Source organism: Yarrowia lipolytica, chromosome 1B, assembly GCF_001761485.1.
Source record: "Yarrowia lipolytica chromosome 1B, complete sequence".
Lineage (NCBI taxonomy): Eukaryota > Fungi > Ascomycota > Dipodascomycetes > Dipodascales > Yarrowia > Yarrowia lipolytica.
The window spans coordinates 1,135,786-1,156,782 of NC_090771.1; the positions used below are offsets into that span (position 1 = coordinate 1,135,786).

Below are 20,997 nucleotides of genomic sequence, written 5' to 3' on the forward strand. Positions count from 1 at the left end.
AGTTCATCATCGCATTCTAGTCCATTTATTTCTCCCTTCTTCTCTCTTTCCCACCAAAAAATCCCTCTCTGTCGCCTCTGGGGAACTCGATTAAACATTTCTTCACATGACATTTTTGGTCCGATATAACGGTCCAACACAACCCCAGCCCAACGGTTGCGGCCATATCCTGGTGAAAATACGGCTTCCCGTCCGATCAGCCATAGTCAAGCACCAGAGAGCCCAGTTAGTATTGTAGTGGGAGACCATACGAGAATCCTGGGTGCCGCAATCTTTTTGCTCCACTCGTAGGCGTAAGAAGTGTCGAGAGCCGTGCTCTTTTGTGACCTGGTACGCCATTGTGCGTAATTTCGTTACACCATTCTTCTCCAAGTATCGTTACACCATTCTTCTCTATATTTTTGTTCTTTTCTCAGTCTAGTTGAAGGTATCTGTTAGGTCCATCGTTCATGGTGATAATATGGACAACCGAATCTCATAAAAAACTGGCTTTGGGCAGAAAGAAAGCTCTGTTGTCTGAATATGTCGTCACCAAGAATCACATGAGCTCACTTTTGTTGAAATTTCATATCTGTAGCGGACGTACCGTTCAGATAGACATTTGCTTATATTTGTTAAATTCTCTTAGTTTTAGTTACACTTTTGTTGACGATTTCGCGGTAAAACTAGATTCTGCATTGTCCCTCCTAACCCCCTTCCAATGACACTATAAAGATTCCAAGACTTGCAATAGACTCCCCTCATCCGCTCTACATTACAAATCTGCCGTTACTTTTCCTTTTACCTCCATTTATGGTCTAGTTTGGCATCGTAAGATGTACCTATAAACAAAGGGCTACTTTGCGGTACAATTGATCTTCTAAAAGTCTCATAACCCTGAACAACAGTTGTGAACAGCTTTAATGTCTTGCTACAATCACCTTACACTCCTTCTCCAATCCCCAAGTTGGTCATAACTGCCCATAACGAGTCTTTGTCTCCATCACTCTCCACGGACTACGAGCTGTATTTGTAGGGAAGATTTGTGAACAATGGAGTCAATGTTCCAACTCTAGGTGTTTTATTCGTCCTGTCGTTTAGTTTTGTCACTTAATCGCACCAGGCTAGTGCCTCTGGAGCGAGTGTACCCGTGGAGCGAATAGCAGTACGGTCAAGTCATAAATAGACATGTGTAGAAGTACCATTCTTGTCAATATCGGCAGTGGGACTTGATCCGAGCATTCCAAAGACACAGATTAATCACCCGCTCGACTTTCTCACTGTCAAATATCCACTGTCAATGCCTCAGGACCGTATCCCTAGCACCGTATTGGCTTCTAAGACGACGCTTCCACGGGTCTAAAACGATCCCCACCCCTGTATAATTTCTCCGACACATGAAGAGCACTTCTGACAGGGTTCCAGGGGTATTTGGCGAAGATAAAGCTGCATTTTGGCTAGAGATATGTCCTGTTGGTATCTTGAACGTGGGTTTGAAGTCTTCCAGAACCAACACAAGGGTATATACTGGCCCGAAAAGAAACCAGTGGTTCTCATTTCTCTTTCAAGTCCAACAAACTCTCCGATCATGTGCAAGATAACAGCAAATAGCGCTAACAGACGCCACTAGTGCGGTTGACTTATGCACCCCCTCTTAGCCGCACCTTGGGGGAGCTGTGGATTGAAATGGGTACCAACGACCGAGTTCATTCGAGTCGGCGTCTTGTGTATACCGTTTAAAAACACAATTTGAACGTCCTGGCTATCTCTCCACCCATCTCCTTCATCAGCAGTCTCATCAGCTACATAACATCTGTCCATATCTCTTGTCTCATCTTTGCATCACGAGTTTAGTTTCTGTCTTCGATAATATTTCAATTACAATGCATCTGATCGCTATTTACACCCTTCTCCTATGGTTTCTAGTGTTGGTCCTTACACCTCTCCTTTGGTTGAACACACTTCGCCTCGTATAAATGCTCAACTTCCTCAGCTTGCCGGTGAGAAACTCGTCGACTCCGTAGTCGAACCGTCGGACCATCTGCAACGGCCATTCGGCGTATTTTTTCAACTCCTCCGGCAAATAGTCCACAATCTCGTATACCGTATCCACAGTTCGATCTGCCCACCAAAACATCTGGTGGAACAGATGCGTGTAGGCGCAGTAGTAGGAGATGAGTAAAAGTGCATAGGGGTTCAATTCACGTCTCAATTGGAGAAATCCGTCGCGCCAGTAGCTGCACCACGCCCCCGTATGGCCCACAGAGTGCAGTTTTGTGTCAAGATGGAACAGATGCAAAAGCGAGTAGATTTCGCAGGAGAGCGTGAACTTGAGGGTGCGCTTGTCGAATTCAGAGTACGCGGTCGACTGGTCCACGAGCTTGACTATCCCCCACAGGTCTTCTTCTCGGGGCAGCAAAATTCTCCCCGCATCGGACGGAGGAAAGAAGGGGGCCTGTACTGGCTGTACAATCCCCAGAATGGGGTCTGCGGAGATTGCCATCATGTTTCTGGTCACTTGGAAGAGGTCTGCACCGCCGTCAAAATTCACCAGCGGCATCAGAGGTCCCATACTGATGGCTATAATGTATATTATGACTGAGGTGGTCAGAACACCGGGGTAGGTGGGAGGCGAGAGGTTCAGGAGCTCCTTTTTGTGCTGTATAAGCAGCAAGATGAACTCCGACAGCAATTGGGTCATGGCGCGGTCTGACAGCATGTTTGGCTTGGGCTTGTGGACAGTACTGTTTGTCGAAATGTAGTCTGTGGATTTGCGCACGTGACGGAGATGTACACTGGCAAAGACCAGGCATGCCTGTTTGAGTGCCGGGCTCTGAGAGATGAGTCCGGGTGTGTTTTTCAGCCACTGGCTCACGTCTTTTCCACTGGCTTCACACAGAACAGGAACGCTTTCCAAGTAGTAGAAGCGGAGCAATTCGAGCTGTGTGAAGTCGAGGCCGAGCAACAGCGCCATGCTGGTGTTGGTTATGGCCATACTCTGGGGCGTTTCGTTGTCGTTTTCGTCGTCACTGGAAAACATGTTGATAGAGACAAGCTAGGAGAGAGTTGGCGTGATATCACGAGGTGGGCTGGAAGAGCAGAGTCTAGCTTGTCTAAGAGATAACCGGTAGTCATGTCCTGTTCTACGGTATACAAAACGGGGGTACCAACACCTACACTTCAGGGTGTGTACTTCAGGTCTGAAATGTATTCCTAGACACGACTGCTGCTGTCCGTCAATCGTCAATCTCCAGCTTGCAAACATGTTCAACTAGTGAGCTACTGTAGTGCTTGGGCTAGCTTGAGGGCACAGTAGAGGAGCGAGTGTTTCGGTGGCCAGAGGGAGAATTGAGATAAAAGAAAAGTCGAGAGATCAGACAACAGATCTGCAGCCACAGCTTCAGTCATGTCACAATTTCGCTTATCTTACCTGACTCCGTCGTAATTCCGTCGTGATTCTGTCGTATGATTTGGTTCCTTGTTCGAGGGTCGGATATAAAGGGCCGATATTATCAACTAAGACTGCTCTACTCAACCTCATCCACCAACACTAGGGCCGGAAAGTCGTCCAGCTTCTGACACGGCACAAAAATATCCTGGGCAATGCCTCCAGTGGCATTGAGAGGCACGCCCCGAACCACAAACCACACAAACATGTCTTCGGAGAACCCTGTCTTCTGCATGCGGGCGTCGTTTTCGGGGTCGAACTTCGCCGTGGGCATAAACACCGCCAGCTCCTTGGCGAAGTTCTCCGCCACCAGTTTCCAGTCCTCCATATCGGCGTAGGTTTCAGAAATGCAATTGCCATACACCAGCGTGGACTTGTCAAAGTGCACTAGCGAGTTGTCCTCGAGGAACTTTTTGGTGACTTTGCGCGCATCCTTGAGCTCGGGCTGGCTGGGGTCGTCGTGTCGCTCGGCAGACACGTAGGAGTCGAAATTGAGAGGCATTGGAGAGTCGGGCGCGAAGGAGAGGAAAAAAAAGGGGGAAAAATGGAAAAAAAAATTGTCAGTGCAAATGTAATGTTCAAACATGCACGACATGCATGCATGTGCATCTGATCTGCACTGGCGGTGGGTAGCGAGGCCGAAGAGAGACCAGATAATGCCATATGGAGGTCCGTTTGTAGCAAATTGGGACCGGATTGGGGTACTTGGGGTTGGATTTGGTTTACTTTGTCGAAATGCTCTAAGCTATGATGAAAGCGGGTTCGGAGGGTTGGTCTAGTCAAGCAACTGTTCGGGATCGTTTCTAGACACGCAACTGTTCGGGATCGTTTCTAGAACGTTCCAAAAGGGATATAGACAAACGGTGTAGACGGATTGTCTATATTCTTGTTGGCAGCTTCAAAACGAATCTATCACCATCGCTTCTCCATCTCTGTAGCGTTTTCTGTACAGACCCTTTCGTCCCTCCCACAATCTTTCACAACAAATTTAGTTACAGTAAATAAATAACCCTACACAATGGTGCCTGACAACTTACATCACCATGACTCTGACGGCAGCTACAGACAAAGAAACGGGCCCGGCGGTGGTCGTTCAGGACGGCCGGCTGTTGCTCTCGGATGTCACCACCGCGATTACGGCTCCCTCAGACATTCTGGTCAAGGTGGATCACTCGGCTCAGAACCCGGTTGACGTGAAACTGTTCGATTCCGGAGCTCTGCCTGGAGGAGCACAAACAGGCATCGACTTCACCGGCATCGTTTACGAGATTGGCGACAGCGTCCGGGATCGCGAGCTGGTTGGCAAACGAATAGCAGGAGTGGTGAAGAAGGGTCATGGCAGCTTTTCGGACTGGACTATTGCTGTTGACGGGTACTATTTCGACATTCCGGCCAACGTGCGACCCGACGAGGCGTCCACGTTGGGCGTGGGGTGCATCACCGCGGTTCTGGGCTTGTTCTTGAAGCTCAACCTCGTGTTTCGGGACTCGGGACCGAACGACACTGACAACTTGTCTTCTAAGCGCTCAGGAGCATGTAGAGGAAAGGCGCCGATTGTGCTCGTGTGGGGCGGGAACACGTCTGTGGGAAGATATACTATCCAACTGGCTACTCTGGCTGGCTACGATGTCATCACAACCTCTTCCATGAGCCCAGCAAAGGAGCTGCGAAGTCTGGGGGCCAAACGGACGTACTTTTATCAGGAGACCGACGTCATCAACCAGATTCGCGACGAAAATGGCGAATTGGAGCTCATTTTCGACTGCATTGGGTCCAAGGAGACGGAGCAACAGTGCATTGAAGCTGCTGGAGACGGCCAGACGCAATATACGACCGTCAGGGCCAGTTGCACTGGCGAGGGGTTCCCCAAGAACATGTCTGTGTCTTCCATTAATGCCTTTGACATCTACAAGCCCGGTTCTCCAGACTTGGAGGTTTGCCAGGAGTATGCTCCAAAGGTAGGAGAGTGGCTGAGGGAGGGAAAGTTGGTTCCCAATGTGACTCTGATTCTCGGAGGTCTCGATCAGGTGGCTGAGGGTTTTCAGCTGTACAGAGACGGAATTCTGGCTGGTCAGAAGCTCGTTTACGAGAACGAGCGGACCCGAAAGTCCCAGATTGGCAAGATTCTTGGTGGGGACGTTGTTGAGTTGTAAGTTACGATGGCGACGAGGAAACAATGGAAACTCGGCGATGGAAACTCGGCGATGGAAACTCGGCGATGGAAACTCGACGAAGAGCAGATGTCTATTGATTCATTTATATAGCTTCTAGTCGTCAGCTAGACTTGTTGTGGGCGTTATCACATCTCTTTCAACGTCCATAACTCCAACTATCGTATTTAATCAATTACCTCGTCAAGTCTTAATCCCTCCGCTTGTCCACATGCCTGAGCTTTTTCGTGATGAACGCTACCAAAAACACCGCGATTACCAACATGGCGCCGTAGCTCAAGTAGGGGAACTGCTGGCTGGGCACCTCAAAGTCCGTGTCTCCAACTCGGGGGTAGTTCCGAGAGTCCGGCGAGATTATGGGCTCATTATCCAGTCGTTGGTCCTTGGCGTGGATAATGCCTCCCGGGGTACCCTCAGACTCGTAGAACCGCAACGTCTCGGTTCCGTCCAGATGCACCGAGATTCCAAAAAGGTGCTTGTTGGGATAACTCTCCAAGTTGACTTTTCTCAGGGCCTTCTCCTGGGCGGCCGAAATGAACTTGAACCGGTACACGAGCTGCTGGAAGAGCTCGAGGTCATGTTGGGTTTTCTGGAGCTCGCCGAGCTGGTAGAAGTACCAGCGGCCCACCCGCATGAGCATGCTCTTGGCGTCGATATCCTTGTACTTTCGGAGCTCCGAAATGTTGATTACCAGAGGTTCTGTCATTTGCAGAGAGGTGTGTCGGGGTGCCCGTTGTCTGCACCTTGTGCGCCGTATAGCATTTAGAGTGCAGCATAGACGCACTTTATTTCGTATTGGCGCATTGTGATGTCATCAAAAAAATACATCGGGATCTTCCATGAGGAATGTGCTGTTCAGTTGGGCTGAAACAAGCGGGCTGCAGTAGTTTTTGTATACGGTAGTCAAAATCTACTGTTCGTGGTGCCTCTTAGAGCTCCAAAGTGTTATTGATATACCTCAATAGGCACTACTTTTAGGTGACTACAGTAGCTACAGCTACAGTAGGTACCGAGATATCACCATTGGGGCAAGCCATAATTGACAATTAAAACCCATCTCCATGTAACTTGCTCCTTATGGCAGCGATTGGCCCTCTGTATATCAATGATAGAAGGCTGCAGATGTCTTTTGTGGGCGGGTAATGATGGACCTGTTGTATCACATAGACTTCATTAAGACAGAATGTCAAGACTTCTTTCAGGACACACCAAGTGGATATCAACGTTCGTTGTTTTGTAACGAATCGCGGTCTTGGCAATGTTGTCCATATGGCTCACTATCAGAGTCTCGAAACCTCCAAAGTAGCCAAATCAGAGCTAGAAGAACCACAGTAACGGGTGTATACCCGTCAAGAGTCCCTCTCACTTAGTTCAGGCAATCAGAGACTCAAACTTAGGGGAAAAGGCCGTTGGTCGGGTCAGACGTGTCACTGACCTCCTATTCACGGCTGTGGTGGTACATCCAGGACTCGGTTCGCTCCCCTGCTACTGACACCGGCAGAAACACCTTTTTTCGATACTCGTTGTACTTGACACTGTTGAACTGACACACGGTAGGAGGTCGAGAGTTCACTGACGGTTTGACCACCCAGATGAACGGGTACAGATCGTATTTCGTTATGAGCAACTCCTTGAGTTTGTGAGAGTATCAATGGTGAGCGTGTTGGGCCTCCAGGTATTGATGAGGATGAGGTCCCTGTTAAGTATATGGAAAGGATTGTTAGCATATTACTTGGCCTAATGTTTGGATAAACGACAGGGGGACACTGGTCTCACTCATACCATTCCGTACTAACTAATAATACAATAAATACACAAGAATCTATCCTTCTCCCTAATGACTCGCTCCGTTGTCGATGCTCTCCTGCACAAACCTCCAGTAGATCTTCTTGGAGGAGTTTCGCATCTGTTTGCCCCACTTGATGAAAATGAACATGGTGACACAGCAGCCAAAGGAGACTCCAGCGGCCTCTCCGAAACACTTTTTGAGACCCTCGTTCATGAACCACGGCGTGATTCCGTACGACAGACCGAAACTCATGAGGTTTCGGATGAGAATGACCACCACCATGGAATCGGAGGCAATCTCTCGATAACTGTCCACGGCATAGTTGAGGGCGCAAATGGAGGTGAGAGTTCCCAGACCTTTGACTAGCCCCATTCCTAGCACAATGGGGAACCAGTGGATACCTTCTGCCGCTCCAATTCCCCACAGAATGAGAGCTGGAGGACACAGAATGAGGTAGGCCAACAGCACCCACAGTCGATGTTCGGGTTCGGAAATACCGCCGTTTCGCTTGGCGAGTTTCATTCGCAGCAGATCAGACATGTATCCTCCGTAAAAGGAGGCCAGAAACACAATCACACACGGCGAAATGTAACATAGGCCGACCATGGACGCCTTGAAGTTGTAGGGAGGGTTGGAGAGCACATACGAGGTGGTAGCGTTGCAAATGTTGAAGCAAATGAGACCTGTTCCGCAGAGAAACCCAGAGTAGACGATGACGGGGAATCGCACAAAAATAATGAACGGTCGTTTGATCATGGTCCATAGCATCATGGGTTTCGGTTCGTCCAAAAGCGCCAGTTTCTGCACAAAGGTTTTCTTTTCATACACAATTCCGGAAGGAGCTGTGTTTTCCAGATCCATGTCACGTGGTTTGTCGGAGTCCCGTGGCATAGATGAATGTGAATCATTCTCAAAGGTGGGCTCGTTCTCGTCGTCGTAAGCTGGGGACTTTTCAGTAAAGGAGGCTTGCTCGGTTTCAGATGTCTCCTCCACACTAGGCATGTACTTTGCTCTGGGGAAGTTGGTCTCTTCAAAGAAGAAGAAGAGGAAAACAAATGCCACGCCGTCAAAAATAACTCCCCAGTACAGCACCCATTTCCAGTTCATTCCCTGGGTGATGAAACCTGCCACTACAGGAGCAATATTTGATGCAAACATGAGGGCAAAGCCATAGACGCCCATCCAGCGGCCTCGCTCGTGTTCAAACCACACGTCAGCCACCGTGACTTCACCCAGCGACTCGACAGAGGCTCCCAAAAACCCCTGGACGATTTTGGAGCCGATCCACTGGCCTGAAGAAGTCACATTGGGAGCCCACAGCTGAATGAGAGCGGTTCCTAGCACTGAAACCAGGTATACGGGTCGTTTGCCAAACTGCTGAGAAAGAGGTTGCGAGATAATACAACCAAGGCCAAAGAACAAAAACATGTAGCCTGTTCCCTGGTTGAGAGTCGCCAGAGGGAGGCCTGTGCTATGAGAGATGGGGGTGAGAACCGAGTAGATGGAGGCAGAGGGGACAGCCACAGCAACGGTATACGTGACCATGCAGAACATGCTGAGTAGTTTACGTCTGTAGGACCAGTTGAGAGGATCATCGGGGTGACATGAGGGAGTAGGGTGGAGAACAATGTCAGATTGCGAGCTGTCCACGAGAGGAATGGTGCCTGGAATGGCTTCGTAGTCGAGCATTGCGATAAGTAGCGGACAAAGAGTTACTTGTAGTTGAAAAGTTTCAGTCTGCTGAAGAACCAAGTTGGTCTGTTGATCGCTGTTGGAGGCGTGTAGAGCTCTTGATTAGCCGTTTGAAGTCGGTTCTCAGCCGCTGATGCTGTTCTAGATGGGATCCAGTATCTCCAGTTGACCGTGACTCTCCCCTTCCAGTGCAAGAGCTTCTTTATATACCGATACGGACGTCCTACGTGAGACAAGGATAAAGACGATCCCAAAGACTATCCAGACAATCTTTTCATCCGGCTCGCTCTGAGAGAACGACGATTAGGTTTAATGGCGAAGAGATAGCGACGAGGAAGGCAGGGAGATAGGGGATCCGACACACGGTATTTTGGGGGCAAATATCACATATTTCTTCGCGGGAAGTTCACAAAAGGAATTATAAAGCTCCCAAGAACCCGTGTGACTTGCAAAATCCCCATTAGCAACCAACACGAGCCTCTTTTTTGGGAATCCGGCCGCATGCATATAGTTAAAGTGCGGCTGCATGATAAGAGACCATGGTGGGGTCGACGATGGTATGAAAGGCAGTAAATCGGACATAATTTGGCGCTGTAAAGACAGAAATCAGATTAAATGGGTGATATGTTCGAATTTTTCAAGTCGACACTCCTCTCAGAACCATCCTTCCGCCAGTTTAGTCCGCTCAAAATCAGCCCCCAAAACCATATCCCCCAACCCTACCCAATGAGGAAGGTGTTTCCTAAGCGACCCCCAAACAATCGACTTTGCCAATGTATCCTAATGTAATGTAAGATAGACACCCGGCGAAATGAATCGCCCTTGTACGGAGATAGGCCTGCATGACAAGGGGTGCTCTGAACGCCACATCCACAAGTACGTGTCCGTCGTAACTACGGTACAAGTAGCATGATTCTTCGCGGAATCCGAAACCCTATGTTCTTCGATTGTGGATGAGACAAGTCCTCTCAGTAGCCGTGTCCTGGTTGTTTTCAAGTGTTGTTACCCCCCTTCGGAGCCGATTCAGCCTTACATCGACGTGACCCTCCGCTGTACAACCAGCTCTCGATGATTGCTAGATACATCCCTTTCTGTTATTCCCTCACGGCCACCCACCGTGCACTGTGGCTTGTAACTGAGCGCTACGCCCGCTACGCCCACTTACGCCTCAGGCTGTAAGAGAAAGCGACCACGGCATCTGCTGCTTAAAAACTCTTCATGGCGCTACAACCAAGCCACAGTTCGGAGAGTGAGTCCATAGTGAGAACAAGTGGGCGTAGCTGGAACCGGCAATTGGCGAAATGGCGCCGGCAGTATTCACAGTAATCCATCTAGATATCAAGCAGACTCGAAAAAGACATTATCAAACAGTTTACAGACTCATCGTGAACATCTACAGCCACCGCCACCACCTATACACTCTTTAGCCTCCGCCCACCAGGAGCCACGGAGCCACTGAGCAGATTGGGTGCAGAATAGAGTGGCTGAGAGAGACGGCCATATGTATGGAATGTCTCAATTGGATACTTGTAGAGCAAAGTGGTTCGAGCACGAGTACTTGCTGTGCCGAAGAAGTTTGCATGGTCTGAGTACTGGCAGCTCATGAGCACTATATATACGTCTCAGTGCACAGTACATACGACAGTATCATCCGAGTACAGTAGTACAAGTAGTAGCTACCTCTCACTAGAGTATCATCTCGCTCTATAATGTAGATTGCGTTAGCTCTTGAGACATAGGGTAGAGCAGATATTGTTCATACTTGACTGGGTACTGTACTGACTAATCAGACCCTGGTGGATACAATCCCTACGATTGTCTCCGTCATAATTACTAGTTATACAATTCATTAAATAAATAGGTGCAGTCAAGCAGAGTCAGTACTGTAGCATTCTAAGCCGTCGCCATCCATCTAAGCGGCAATCTCCGTGTTGGTCTCGCTCCACATGTCATCAAACAGATTGTCCTTGGCCGACACGGAAAAGTCGGCATAGGGCTGCGGCTGGTTGATGGAAATGGTGTCCTTGGTAGCAAGAACCAGAACCTCGAAAAAGCTCTGCACCGCAGCCTTTCGGCCCTTGCCGGCAATCATCTCCGAGAATTGCACCTTGTCATTGTCGCCGGACATTTGTCGCCGCAGAGTCTGCGCGGTGGCAATTGTGCTCTTGGCAATACCGTCCACGGTACCAGTCACAAGCAGATCCTCCTCTTCGTCAGCAGCAGCTGCCGCAATCTCATCCACAGTCTCGGTGTTGTCCATGACAATATCGTCGGGAATATCAAAATCCATGGGTAGATCGGCATGCTGGTCAGCAACCTCCTGCTCCACTTCCTCAAAGCCTCGCTTTCCATTGGGAGAAGCGGCGGGAGTCATGACCTGCTCCTCGTCGTCGCCGTCTCGCACCTCTCGGCTAGAGAGAGTCTTTCGGATAGTCTCGGGGTCCACCAGGGCCATAATGTCGGCGCTCAGGTCGTTGAACAAGTTGACTTCCTTCTCAAACGCCTCAAGTTGGGGGTGCTCGTAGATGATACCGTCCCGGTTTCGACGCTGCTGCTGCACAAAGTCCTGATCAAGCTGGGTCTCGTCGTCAAACTTGGCTCGCTTGCCTCGGGCGGCCCGTCGCTTTCGAGGGGCAGGCACAGAGGGCTCGGGAATGTTGCCGGCCAGCGCATCAGCCATGTTAATAGTAGGCTCCTCTAGAGTGAGGCCGTCCTCCTCTTCGAGCAGCACGTCGTCAGCGGGTTCGATCGGCGACATGGGCAAATCGAGCTGCTCGGATGCCTGCTGCGCCGCCAGCTCCTCCTCCAGGTTATCGGCGCCGAGGTCCAGACCCAGGTCCAGGCCGTCATCGAGGTTGGCAAGTTCATCGTCGTCACCTCGAGGAATCTCGATCGACTGGTTGGCAGCCTCCTCGCCAGCGGGCTCGTCCAGGTTCAGCTCGCCGTCCAGGTCGAGTCCCAGATCGAGGTCCAGGTCGTCACCCAGATCGGCCAGTTCATCCTCCTCGTCGGCTCGACCGATTTCGATCGACATGTCATGCTGCGGTAGAGTAATATCGGTGGCGTTTGACACGAGGTTGGCGTTACTGACGGGCATAAACTCGTCGAGGCCGAGGTTCAATCCGGGGAGATTGAGGCCAGGGATAACAGGTGCAGGGGGCAGCGCGAGATCCAGGTCGGTGATAGCATTACCGAGAGTGAGCGCCGCGGAGGCCTTGGAGGTGTTTTTGCCACCGCTAGAGACGGTGGGCAAATCGACGTTGCCTGGCTTGAAGGTCATTTTGATCTTGGTGACGGTGTGGGAACAGTCGTCAAGAAGGTATCCAGTCTGTCGGCCGTAGATTCGAACGACTCCCAGAAGAAGCTGGCCTGACAGCCGCAGCGCCATGGGCACCTTTTTTTCGCTGTCGACAATAGCCTTGACAGACTTGGGGATGTCTGTGTTGAGCAGGTCGCTTCGCTTCAGCTTCTTTTCGAGGTTGGCAGCAAGCCAGACCTGGGCCAGGGGACCTCTATCGGTGAGCAATTGTTCGGAAAAGAACATTGTGTATAGATGTGTGTGTCGTGGGGTTTTTGCGCTTGTGCGACGTGTGAGTGTTTGTGTAACTTGAGGGTCCAAGCGAGTGCAAACTTGTAGGCGCGTTTCGTGTCGCGTGTAGTGTGTGCGTCTAGGATGTCACGGAGAGCGTGTGTCTTGGTTGCGCTGTATAAATACCGGTGGCGAATCCTGTTTTCGGTCAGTCTGTGTTGGCGGCTGGCGGTGAGTCTGCGTCGGTGTCGAAGGACGAGATAGGGACTAATGGTGATGAGGACAAGAGGTGGTTGTGTGGTTAGTCTGGCAGAAGAAAGAGGCGGGTAATTTTGGGGGGGCTGGTTGTAAGACTACATTCCAACCGGAAAGTTTATTTATTTGTTTGGACGGCAATTTCGGTAGGGTAACTGACGGAGGAAAGTAAGCCAAAGGTGGTATAGGAGGTGATTTTCGGCGATTTTGAAGAGACAGAAGTGTTTTAAATCGCCATTTGGGCCCTAAGACGACTTTTTAGTGTTTAAATCCCTTAATTATTGCCATTTTGATACCCCATCCTTCATCACCCAAACATGTTCCTTATTAATTTGCGTGTGGAAATTTAATAAATGAGGGCTGGTAGGACATGCACTTTGGGCAGCTGAGATTGACAGAAAAACTAACGGTGAAGCAGCCTTGTGGGCAGAGTTGAGCATGCGGCTGGAGTTGTACCGAGTGTGAGGTTTTGGGCCTTTTGGAGAGAGCATGGGCTACTGTAAGACAAGTATGTCAGTTCCAGTGAAGACAGTTATTAGTTATAAATACTTGGAATTACTTTGGATTACTTCAAGATTCATGAGAATTACTTGGGAAAATGAACGTTTTAGTTGGCGTTCTTGCTTTGTTTAGTTTAGTTTGTTAAGATATTGACTATTATACTTGACCCTTTGTTGGTAACACTCTACCCTGTCATACACCCTTGCACCTCTCGGGAACCCAAAAACCACTTTTCTCGCTTCAAATTATCCCCCTAATCACCAGAAACATACTCAATCATCCCCTAGATGCTCTTATGGCATTCTTGCAAAAAATCCACCACCATGCATTAAGTTCATTATCGCGAAGTCGCGTCTCTCATAATTACAACACATGGGAAGAGGAATCGAACGCAAAGATTTCGCTATCGACTGGATTCTGGAACACTACTGCGAGCGGTACTTGATTCGTCCCGATGAAAAGTCGCTGCGGGGCCTCAGACCACTGGTGGAACAACACCTAAGATCGATAGGGGGGTACCACAAGGCCGGGATCAATGTGCTTCGATTCTGTCTTATCACGCGCAATTTGTTAAGTGCGGACCGCAGTACGAGGTTTCAAGGCTACATTAACGACATTGATGCAATTCTCAAGGGTATGGCGCTACAGCTGGAGTATTGGTTGGACGCAGCTCCTCACCTGGCAGTCTCTGATCCAGACAAGATCATGGCCACTGTAAGAGCCGAGAGCCGCTCAATCATGGTTTTGGTAGCACGAGAGTGTTTCTTTGTGACCGTGGATCGAGACGCCTTTTCAACGGACGATTTGGAGCAACTGAAGGCTCAGTACAAGGAACACCGGCAGTGGTATGATGAAGACGATACAAAACATTTCGGAATGTACCTGGATCTGCTTTCCGAGAGCAGCAACGAGAGTGCCCATCAGCTGGTCAGAACCGCCAACGTCATCTCCCACAGTCTCCAGGAAGCAGCTCAGAATGATCGACCTGTATGGAGAAGATTGTCTGAGTTCACAGACTATCTCACGGGCCATATTAGAGCGATACGATGCTCGTTCACTGTTTATAGGCAACATGCAGCCGAAGGAATGAAACCTGGAATGTCTGCGCTCGCGATAGCAAGTAGACTGTCTGTTCTAAAGGAGGAGAGGAGGAGAGAGAGGAAGCTGGAGAAGTTGGAGAAGATGAAGGAGAAGAAGAGCAATGGTAACGGTAACGGTAAGAAAAAGCTCTAGGAGTGGAGGACGATATTTATAATATTTATTCAAAGAAAAACGAGGCAATGAAGTCACAAGTATTACTGTACTGTAGTAGGCCTTCTCACCATCGTTCAAGAGGTGGTTATACCGTCAATAGAGCAGATAATGGCATGAACGAGCTACCAACCGAGTCGCTGAGCTTTTATTGTACTTTTTACTGTGTACAAAAGAGTATTTGTCAGGCAAACTCTTACTACAACACATTGTAGGTGCTATGATGTTATATCTACACACTCCCTGCCACTCGAAACGGTCTCGACCTCTCTCTTCCACCTTTCACTGGGACTCTGCAAGGAGCATGTTCCTATACCTTTGGCCACTCGAACTGGTGCTTGTACCCATAGCACTTAACACTCGCTAGTAGCACCTATTCTTCAATTACATCTTCGCGCTTCACACCGTCTACCGTAAATATCCATAATGCATCTATCTATACGTTACCTATTAGAAGTTATCTTTTAGATGAGGATGTCGTTCTAGCACAAGTAGAGCAGACCAGCAGGGGGAGTAACCTTTGCTAGCTCCTATCCTTGTTATCATTGTCAGCACTCTGTCAGGAATGCTCTCTGTGAGGGTGTGTATCCAATATGAAGGCGCTGGTTCTCAGATCCAAAACCAGATCCAAAACCATGATTGGTACAGGGAATGATCACTTCACTGTGCTCTTGGACTCTTGGGCTCTTAGATTACTTCTCGTATCGGTCGTTCTCAGCACTCAACAAGGCCTTCCAATTTCCCTTGTTTCGCATCTCCTCGTCCTCCTTCAGCGCCTTGTCAATCATCTCAGTCACCTTGAGCGCCTCCTGGAATGCCTTTTCACACAGCTCGACTATTCGGTAGCCCTCGATCGACACTCCACTGGGTTTGCTAATCTGGCAAATGTCTCTGTTTTTGTTGATTGTGATTGTGATTTCGGCATTCTGAACCTGTCTCTCGATGGCAGTGCAGTCCAAAACACACTCCACCTTTTCAACTTCGTTGGTCTCGTCGTTCTTGAGCTCAAACAGGCCGTAGGTTACAGAAACAGGTAGATGAAGCACACTCAGAGCCACGGGATGGCGTTCCTCCATGTCACACACGGTCACAGCTCCGCCATCCACATCCACGTCGGGCTTCTTGAAATGGTACAGACCTGCCATAACAGCGGCACAAGTGGCGTCTACAAGTCCGCCATCAAAGTCCAGGTAGTGCACGTCCGCCCGAATCTCCCAGCACTTCTTGCCTGCCACAATACACAGGGACTCGAGATCCAGAGCTCCGCTTCGACGCACAGCCTTCTCCACCACCTGCGAAATCATGATCTCCTGCTCGCTCTGGTGGTTGTTTTCGAATATCGGGGATGCCATCGACCCGATATCCGTGTGCACGACAAAGATGCCCTCGAAGGGCCGTCGCTCGTTCGGCTTTGTGATTTCTGCCGAGATACGAACCACCACCTTGGTTTTTCCCATGGTGAGTTCCACATGGCCAAACTGCGACCCGAATGTCACCTCCATGGGGCGCTGCTCCTCCATGCTGCGTCCGTCGAGTCGCTTGCTGACCTTGAGCGCCTCCGTCAGGAATTTTCTGTCGTTGATTGAAATCATGGTGTGTGAGGATCGGAGTGAACAAAAATATTTGGGTTTATGCGGGCAGCAAGAAAGTCGGCAGTTCGTTTGGTTTCTGGTGTTTATCACGATTTTATTTATACCAAGATAATACCATCTGAGGGTCGATTTCGGCTCATTCGATTTATAATGATTTTTCTCGATTAAAAACGGCCTTTCCAAAAAAAGAAGGATAAATAAAAAATAAAAAATAAAAATAAAAAAAAGAATTTCACTCCCAGGACTCGCCTCCAACTTTTCATGATCTCGAGCTTAAGCAATGAAGGAGCCTCTGAGACGGAGTGAACGACCAGACTATAAGTAGGTATCGTTGAAGGAGACAGGTCAGAGTACGATATCATGGGTCTTTCTATGCTTAGTGAGACTCTTAGCAAGCACAAAAACATTAGAAAAGAGCGATTCTAGAGTGGTTGTAGACATGAATATAGTACGAGACCGTACAAGGTACTCTCACTCATACTTGTATCACACTCACTCTCACGCTCACACCTTTCGGGTTCATCATGTACAATTACTGTACAGTGTCTCATGCTCGCTCCGTTCGTTCAAATCGCATTCACACTCGTCATCGCACCTCAACAGCTGTCCATCAAATGTCCATGCAAGTAATTCTATTACCAATCGATGTTACCCTGTAGAGGGTAGTTGAGAGTTCCAAGGATGTACAGGTACGGCCGCCTACCTGATTATTCCGTTTGTTGACGAATTTTCTCCTGGTTATTCCGTCTACTTGGCAGTGTTTCCTTGATTCTTCTGTTTTTTCGTAATTGTTCCGCTTTTTTCTCTCATTGATCCATGATCCGACATTTATTCCACCAACAAACAAAAAAAAAAAAAACAGCCAAACACTATTGGTACACGTCGCCGTCGCTGAGGCTGGTCGCTCCTCGCTTTCTCCGGGTAGCTCGTTCCCATCGGCTCAAACTTTAACGAGATCGCATCATTCTGCTGGAGCTGTTGGGGAGGCAGTGTGCTTTGTGCTGTGATGATGTAGGCTTAATTCAGAGGAGGAGCGGGGGAGGGTACGTCTATATATACCTGGACTCTGTCTCTTTTGTGTCTTTATCCCACCACAGCTTCACCCACCACAAAGCCGATCATCGTCGTGTTCCCTCTCTCTCACTCACGTCACACACCACGAATACTTATACCGTTAAACTCACTTTGCACACGCATCCTCTTCACCAACACAACACCAACAAGATGGAGCCCGTCTACATTGTTTCTACTGCTCGAACCCCCATTGGTTCTTTTCTGAGCTCGCTGAGCGGCCAGACCTACGTGGATCTGGGAGCCCATGCCGTGAAGGGTGAGTACCACAGGATGCACATGATGAAACACGACTCTGAACAGTGACTCCGAACGAGTGACACAGGAACGGCACCGAACGAGCAGTACAAACACAGCGCGACGAACAACTGTTGCTCAACTTGCTTCACGATACTGTGACTTCACCGAAACGGCTGATGGCTGTGATAAGATGACAGATGTGCTACTTGGCACAATCGCGACCAAGACCACTGGTGATGTCGTTGGTCGACTGATCCCAATGGCCATGTTGCGGCTGTCGTTGTAGTGTATTTGTATCGACCGATCGCGAATTCGCTAGTGTTGATGATTCATCGCGGCATAGGCAGTCACTCCCCATCTGCTAGCCAATGTGATCAAGTCGTCCGCTCGTGACACCCGTGCCTTGGACACTTGCGTCCCTCGCTCCCATTACTAACCCAGCCGCACTCGCCAAGACCGACATCAAGCCCGACCAGGTCGACGAGATCATCTTCGGTAACGTTCTCTCCGCCGGCGTCGGACAGGCCCCTGCTCGACAGGTTGCCCTCAAGGCTGGTCTCCCTGACACCATTGTCGCTACCACCGTCAACAAGGTCTGTGCCTCCGGTATGAAGGCCATCATCCAGGGTGCCCAGGCCATCATGACCGGATCTGCCGACATTGTCATTGCTGGCGGTGCCGAGTCCATGTCCAACGTGCCCCACTACGTGCAGGCCCGTGTCGCTAACAAGTACGGCAACGGCTCTCTGGTCGACGGTATCCAGCGAGACGGTCTGTTTGACGCCTACGATGGCCAGGCCATGGGTGTGGCCGCTGAGGTCTGTGCTGACACCCACTCCATCTCCCGAGAGGAGCAGGACGAGTTTGCCATTGGCTCTTACAAGAAGACCCAGGCTGCCTATGCCGCCGGCAAGTTTAAGGACGAGATTGCCCCCATTGAGCTGCCCGGCTTCCGAGGCAAGCCTGGTGTCGTTGTCTCCGAGGACGAGGAGTACAAGAACCTCAACGAGGACAAGCTCAAGTCTGCCCGAACTGTTTTTAAGAAGGACGGTACCGTGACTGCCCCCAACGCCTCCCCTATCAACGACGGTGGAGCTGCCGTCATTCTGGCCTCTGCTGCCAAGGTCAAGGAGCTTGGTCTTAAGCCCCTGCTCAAGATTGTCTCTTGGGGCGAGGCTGCCAACGAGCCCGTCAAGTTCACCACTGCTCCCGCTCTGGCCGTCCCCGTTGCCCTCAAGCGAGCTGGTCTCGAGGCCAAGGACATTGACTTTTACGAGTTCAACGAGGCCTTCTCTGTTGTTGGTATCGCCAACACCAAGCTGCTTGGTCTGGACTCCAGCAAGGTCAACGTCTACGGAGGTGCTGTTGCCATTGGTCACCCTCTGGGCTGCTCTGGTGCCCGAGTCATTGTCACTCTCAACTCTGTTCTGCACCAGGAAGGCGGCAAGTACGGATGTGCTGCCATCTGCAACGGTGGTGGTGGCGCTTCCTCTATCATTGTTGAGAAGTGTTAGGACGTGGGGAAGCAGGTTGAGAAGCCTATGCTTTGATTAGGATAGTGCAAGAGGAAAAATGATGGTTTTGCTGACAGATGCAGACGTCTTTCATAATGGCTTCGTCGAAGTGCTCCATTGTACACCTGTGGACCCATGTATATAGTTTGATCGATCATGTGAAATGGGGGTGAGGGAGTGGTGGAGTGTGGGTGTAGATGAAGGGAGCGGGCGTATCCTTAGTGGAGGCGAATGTGACAGCTTTCTTTCAGGTAGAGTCTAGTCTGATTACTCATCGCCTTGCAGTATCGTCTTGTATGCAGTCACCATGTGTTCTACCTTGGGCATGTACACTGCGGGCCATGTTGGAGCGAGAGCCAGTATTTTTACAGCGCGAGGCCATGTACAGTGTCAGTAGGGATATTGTATATGTAAGGGGTTGTCTCTGTCTCCATTGTATGTCTACAGTGTCTGCGAGGCCCGTTTTTCGTTAGACCAGGGCTGACAGGGTCGACAGGGTCGGGTAGCCCTAGGGATGGTCGTAAGTTTCACCTATAGTCATCGTCATAGAGGATCTTGTACTGTCACATGTCGAGATTATGATCAACGGTCTTGATCGGCTTCTATGGCCATCTGCCGTTTGTATTTGGGCTGGTACGATGTGGTTGTGTACATCTACAGTGGAAGTGAGTGTACTGTAGCTCCAATACGAGCAGTTTGAGATGGGCCAACAGAGGGTACAATAGTCCGCACATCATGGTTCTAGGATATGTGGTGATGTGCCGCTCTAATTCTCGTCATTTATTTCAGTCTGCCGCATCCGTTGGCCCCTACATGGTGCCCCTGTTCCCCTTACTTGACGACAATGTGGTTCTACGTGAGGCATGTGCTGGAGATAATATATGCCCGATTCGGGAGCCAGCCTTGGTGATCCTACGTTGGAGACGCACACTCACGGCGGGTTTAGCTCTCTCGTATATTATTCGATTGGCTCGAGAGTCGTATTCGTCACGGCCTGCAGACGGGGCTGTGGGAGGCTGGTAGAGTCAGGAGTTAGGAGTGGTAAGGGGGTAGATGCATCGATGGTTGGCTGTATGTACGTACGGCTTCAGCCGTGTTCTGTCTGTGGGACAGACCTCGGAGTTGGGCTCTTACCACTGCTGCTGCTGGTTGGTACTCACTGCTATCGTTGCTTCTTCCACTGACACATTCTCTGCAGCCAGCGCCTCTATTTTCTGGAGCTCATTATTATTATTTCCAGCTCCATATTCCACCACCCCTCCAAGTCGAAGCCAATCGATCTACTGCTGGATCGACACGATCGGCACAGGGCTAAATGATCGTCATTCCACCTGCTCGACAGAGTAGATAGCGTGTTTCAGAGCCGTTTGATGTCGCCGCAGACTTGCACCATGTGAAAGGTGTGAACCTGCTGCTTTGGGAAACAGCTTCTTGTGCGGCACGGATGACCCCTGTTCCTAGACCGTTTGCCCAGGGCCAAAACATAGATGGTACCTATGAGCATTTGTTTTGATGACCCGTTTTAACCTGAGACATGCGACATGCTCCTGCTAAAACGCTGTATGACGCTTCTCAAGATTTACCCCTGTCTGTACGCACCTAAGAGACGTGTTGTGAGAGCATCGAGATGCAAACATCGGCCTAACGGTGCATAGCAGCAAGTATTCACACCCAGTCTGGAGCTCTACTCGTACAGAGTAAATTCAACCTCCTGGACCACTAGCCAACAGCCCAGCTTTACCAAATGTTTTTAGCACGACTAAGCAGGATTTAGCTGTTCTGCCCAACTTTCAACAGCTTTGGCCAAGACTTTTAGCAGCTTCATCAAGGATTTAGCAGCTCTGTGCAGGATATAGCAGCTCCGTCCAGGATTTAGCAGCTCCGTCCAGTTTTTAGCAGCTTTACCCAGGTTTTAGCCCTCTTTTAGACCCCTATTTTTGGTCCAATTATTTTCCTCGCCCCTTA

At 49.8% G+C, this 20,997-nt stretch overlaps 9 protein-coding genes and 1 non-coding gene across 10 annotated transcripts; 5 read left to right on the forward strand and 5 right to left on the reverse strand.

Moving 5' to 3' along the window:
• Positions 1–154: 154 nt before the first annotated feature.
• YALI1_B11359r lies at positions 155–273 on the forward strand. Its single transcript, XR_002432073.3, has one exon. It is a non-coding gene; the product is annotated as a 5S ribosomal RNA (ribosomal RNA).
• A 1,606-nt stretch (positions 274–1,879) lies between these two features.
• On the reverse strand, positions 1,880–3,019 carry YALI1_B11388g (uncharacterized protein; the record flags this gene model as incomplete). Its single annotated transcript, XM_500638.3, has 1 exon — positions 1,880–3,019. One exon carries the CDS (start codon positions 3,017–3,019, stop codon positions 1,880–1,882), a length of 1,140 nt encoding a protein of 379 aa, XP_500638.3.
• A 487-nt stretch (positions 3,020–3,506) lies between these two features.
• YALI1_B11398g (uncharacterized protein) lies at positions 3,507–4,022 on the reverse strand (the record flags this gene model as incomplete). The annotated part of the gene is made up of 1 exon (XM_500639.3): positions 3,507–4,022. The coding sequence occupies one exon, from the start codon at positions 4,020–4,022 to the stop codon at positions 3,507–3,509; it is 516 nt and encodes a 171-aa protein (XP_500639.3).
• Positions 4,023–4,470: 448 nt separating this feature from the next.
• Positions 4,471–5,580, forward strand: YALI1_B11402g (uncharacterized protein; the record flags this gene model as incomplete). The annotated part of the gene is made up of 1 exon (XM_500640.3): positions 4,471–5,580. One exon carries the CDS (start codon positions 4,471–4,473, stop codon positions 5,578–5,580), a length of 1,110 nt encoding a protein of 369 aa, XP_500640.3.
• Positions 5,581–5,809: 229 nt separating this feature from the next.
• YALI1_B11415g (uncharacterized protein) lies at positions 5,810–6,364 on the forward strand (the record flags this gene model as incomplete). The annotated part of the gene is made up of 1 exon (XM_068282045.1): positions 5,810–6,364. The coding sequence occupies one exon, from the start codon at positions 5,810–5,812 to the stop codon at positions 6,362–6,364; it is 555 nt and encodes a 184-aa protein (XP_068138146.1).
• A 1,068-nt stretch (positions 6,365–7,432) lies between these two features.
• Positions 7,433–9,076, reverse strand: YALI1_B11448g (uncharacterized protein; the record flags this gene model as incomplete). The annotated part of the gene is made up of 1 exon (XM_500642.3): positions 7,433–9,076. One exon carries the CDS (start codon positions 9,074–9,076, stop codon positions 7,433–7,435), a length of 1,644 nt encoding a protein of 547 aa, XP_500642.3.
• A 1,915-nt stretch (positions 9,077–10,991) lies between these two features.
• YALI1_B11484g (uncharacterized protein) lies at positions 10,992–12,623 on the reverse strand (the record flags this gene model as incomplete). The annotated part of the gene is made up of 1 exon (XM_500643.3): positions 10,992–12,623. One exon carries the CDS (start codon positions 12,621–12,623, stop codon positions 10,992–10,994), a length of 1,632 nt encoding a protein of 543 aa, XP_500643.1.
• Positions 12,624–13,736: 1,113 nt separating this feature from the next.
• YALI1_B11495g (uncharacterized protein) lies at positions 13,737–14,597 on the forward strand (the record flags this gene model as incomplete). Its single annotated transcript, XM_500644.3, has 1 exon — positions 13,737–14,597. One exon carries the CDS (start codon positions 13,737–13,739, stop codon positions 14,595–14,597), a length of 861 nt encoding a protein of 286 aa, XP_500644.3.
• A 710-nt stretch (positions 14,598–15,307) lies between these two features.
• Positions 15,308–16,207, reverse strand: YALI1_B11519g (uncharacterized protein; the record flags this gene model as incomplete). Its single annotated transcript, XM_500645.3, has 1 exon — positions 15,308–16,207. The coding sequence occupies one exon, from the start codon at positions 16,205–16,207 to the stop codon at positions 15,308–15,310; it is 900 nt and encodes a 299-aa protein (XP_500645.3).
• A 1,224-nt stretch (positions 16,208–17,431) lies between these two features.
• Positions 17,432–19,032, forward strand: YALI1_B11532g (uncharacterized protein; the record flags this gene model as incomplete). The annotated part of the gene is made up of 2 exons (XM_500646.3): positions 17,432–17,537; positions 17,960–19,032. The coding sequence occupies 2 exons, from the start codon at positions 17,432–17,434 to the stop codon at positions 19,030–19,032; spliced, it is 1,179 nt and encodes a 392-aa protein (XP_500646.1).
• Between the last annotated feature and the right edge of the window lie 1,965 nt (positions 19,033–20,997).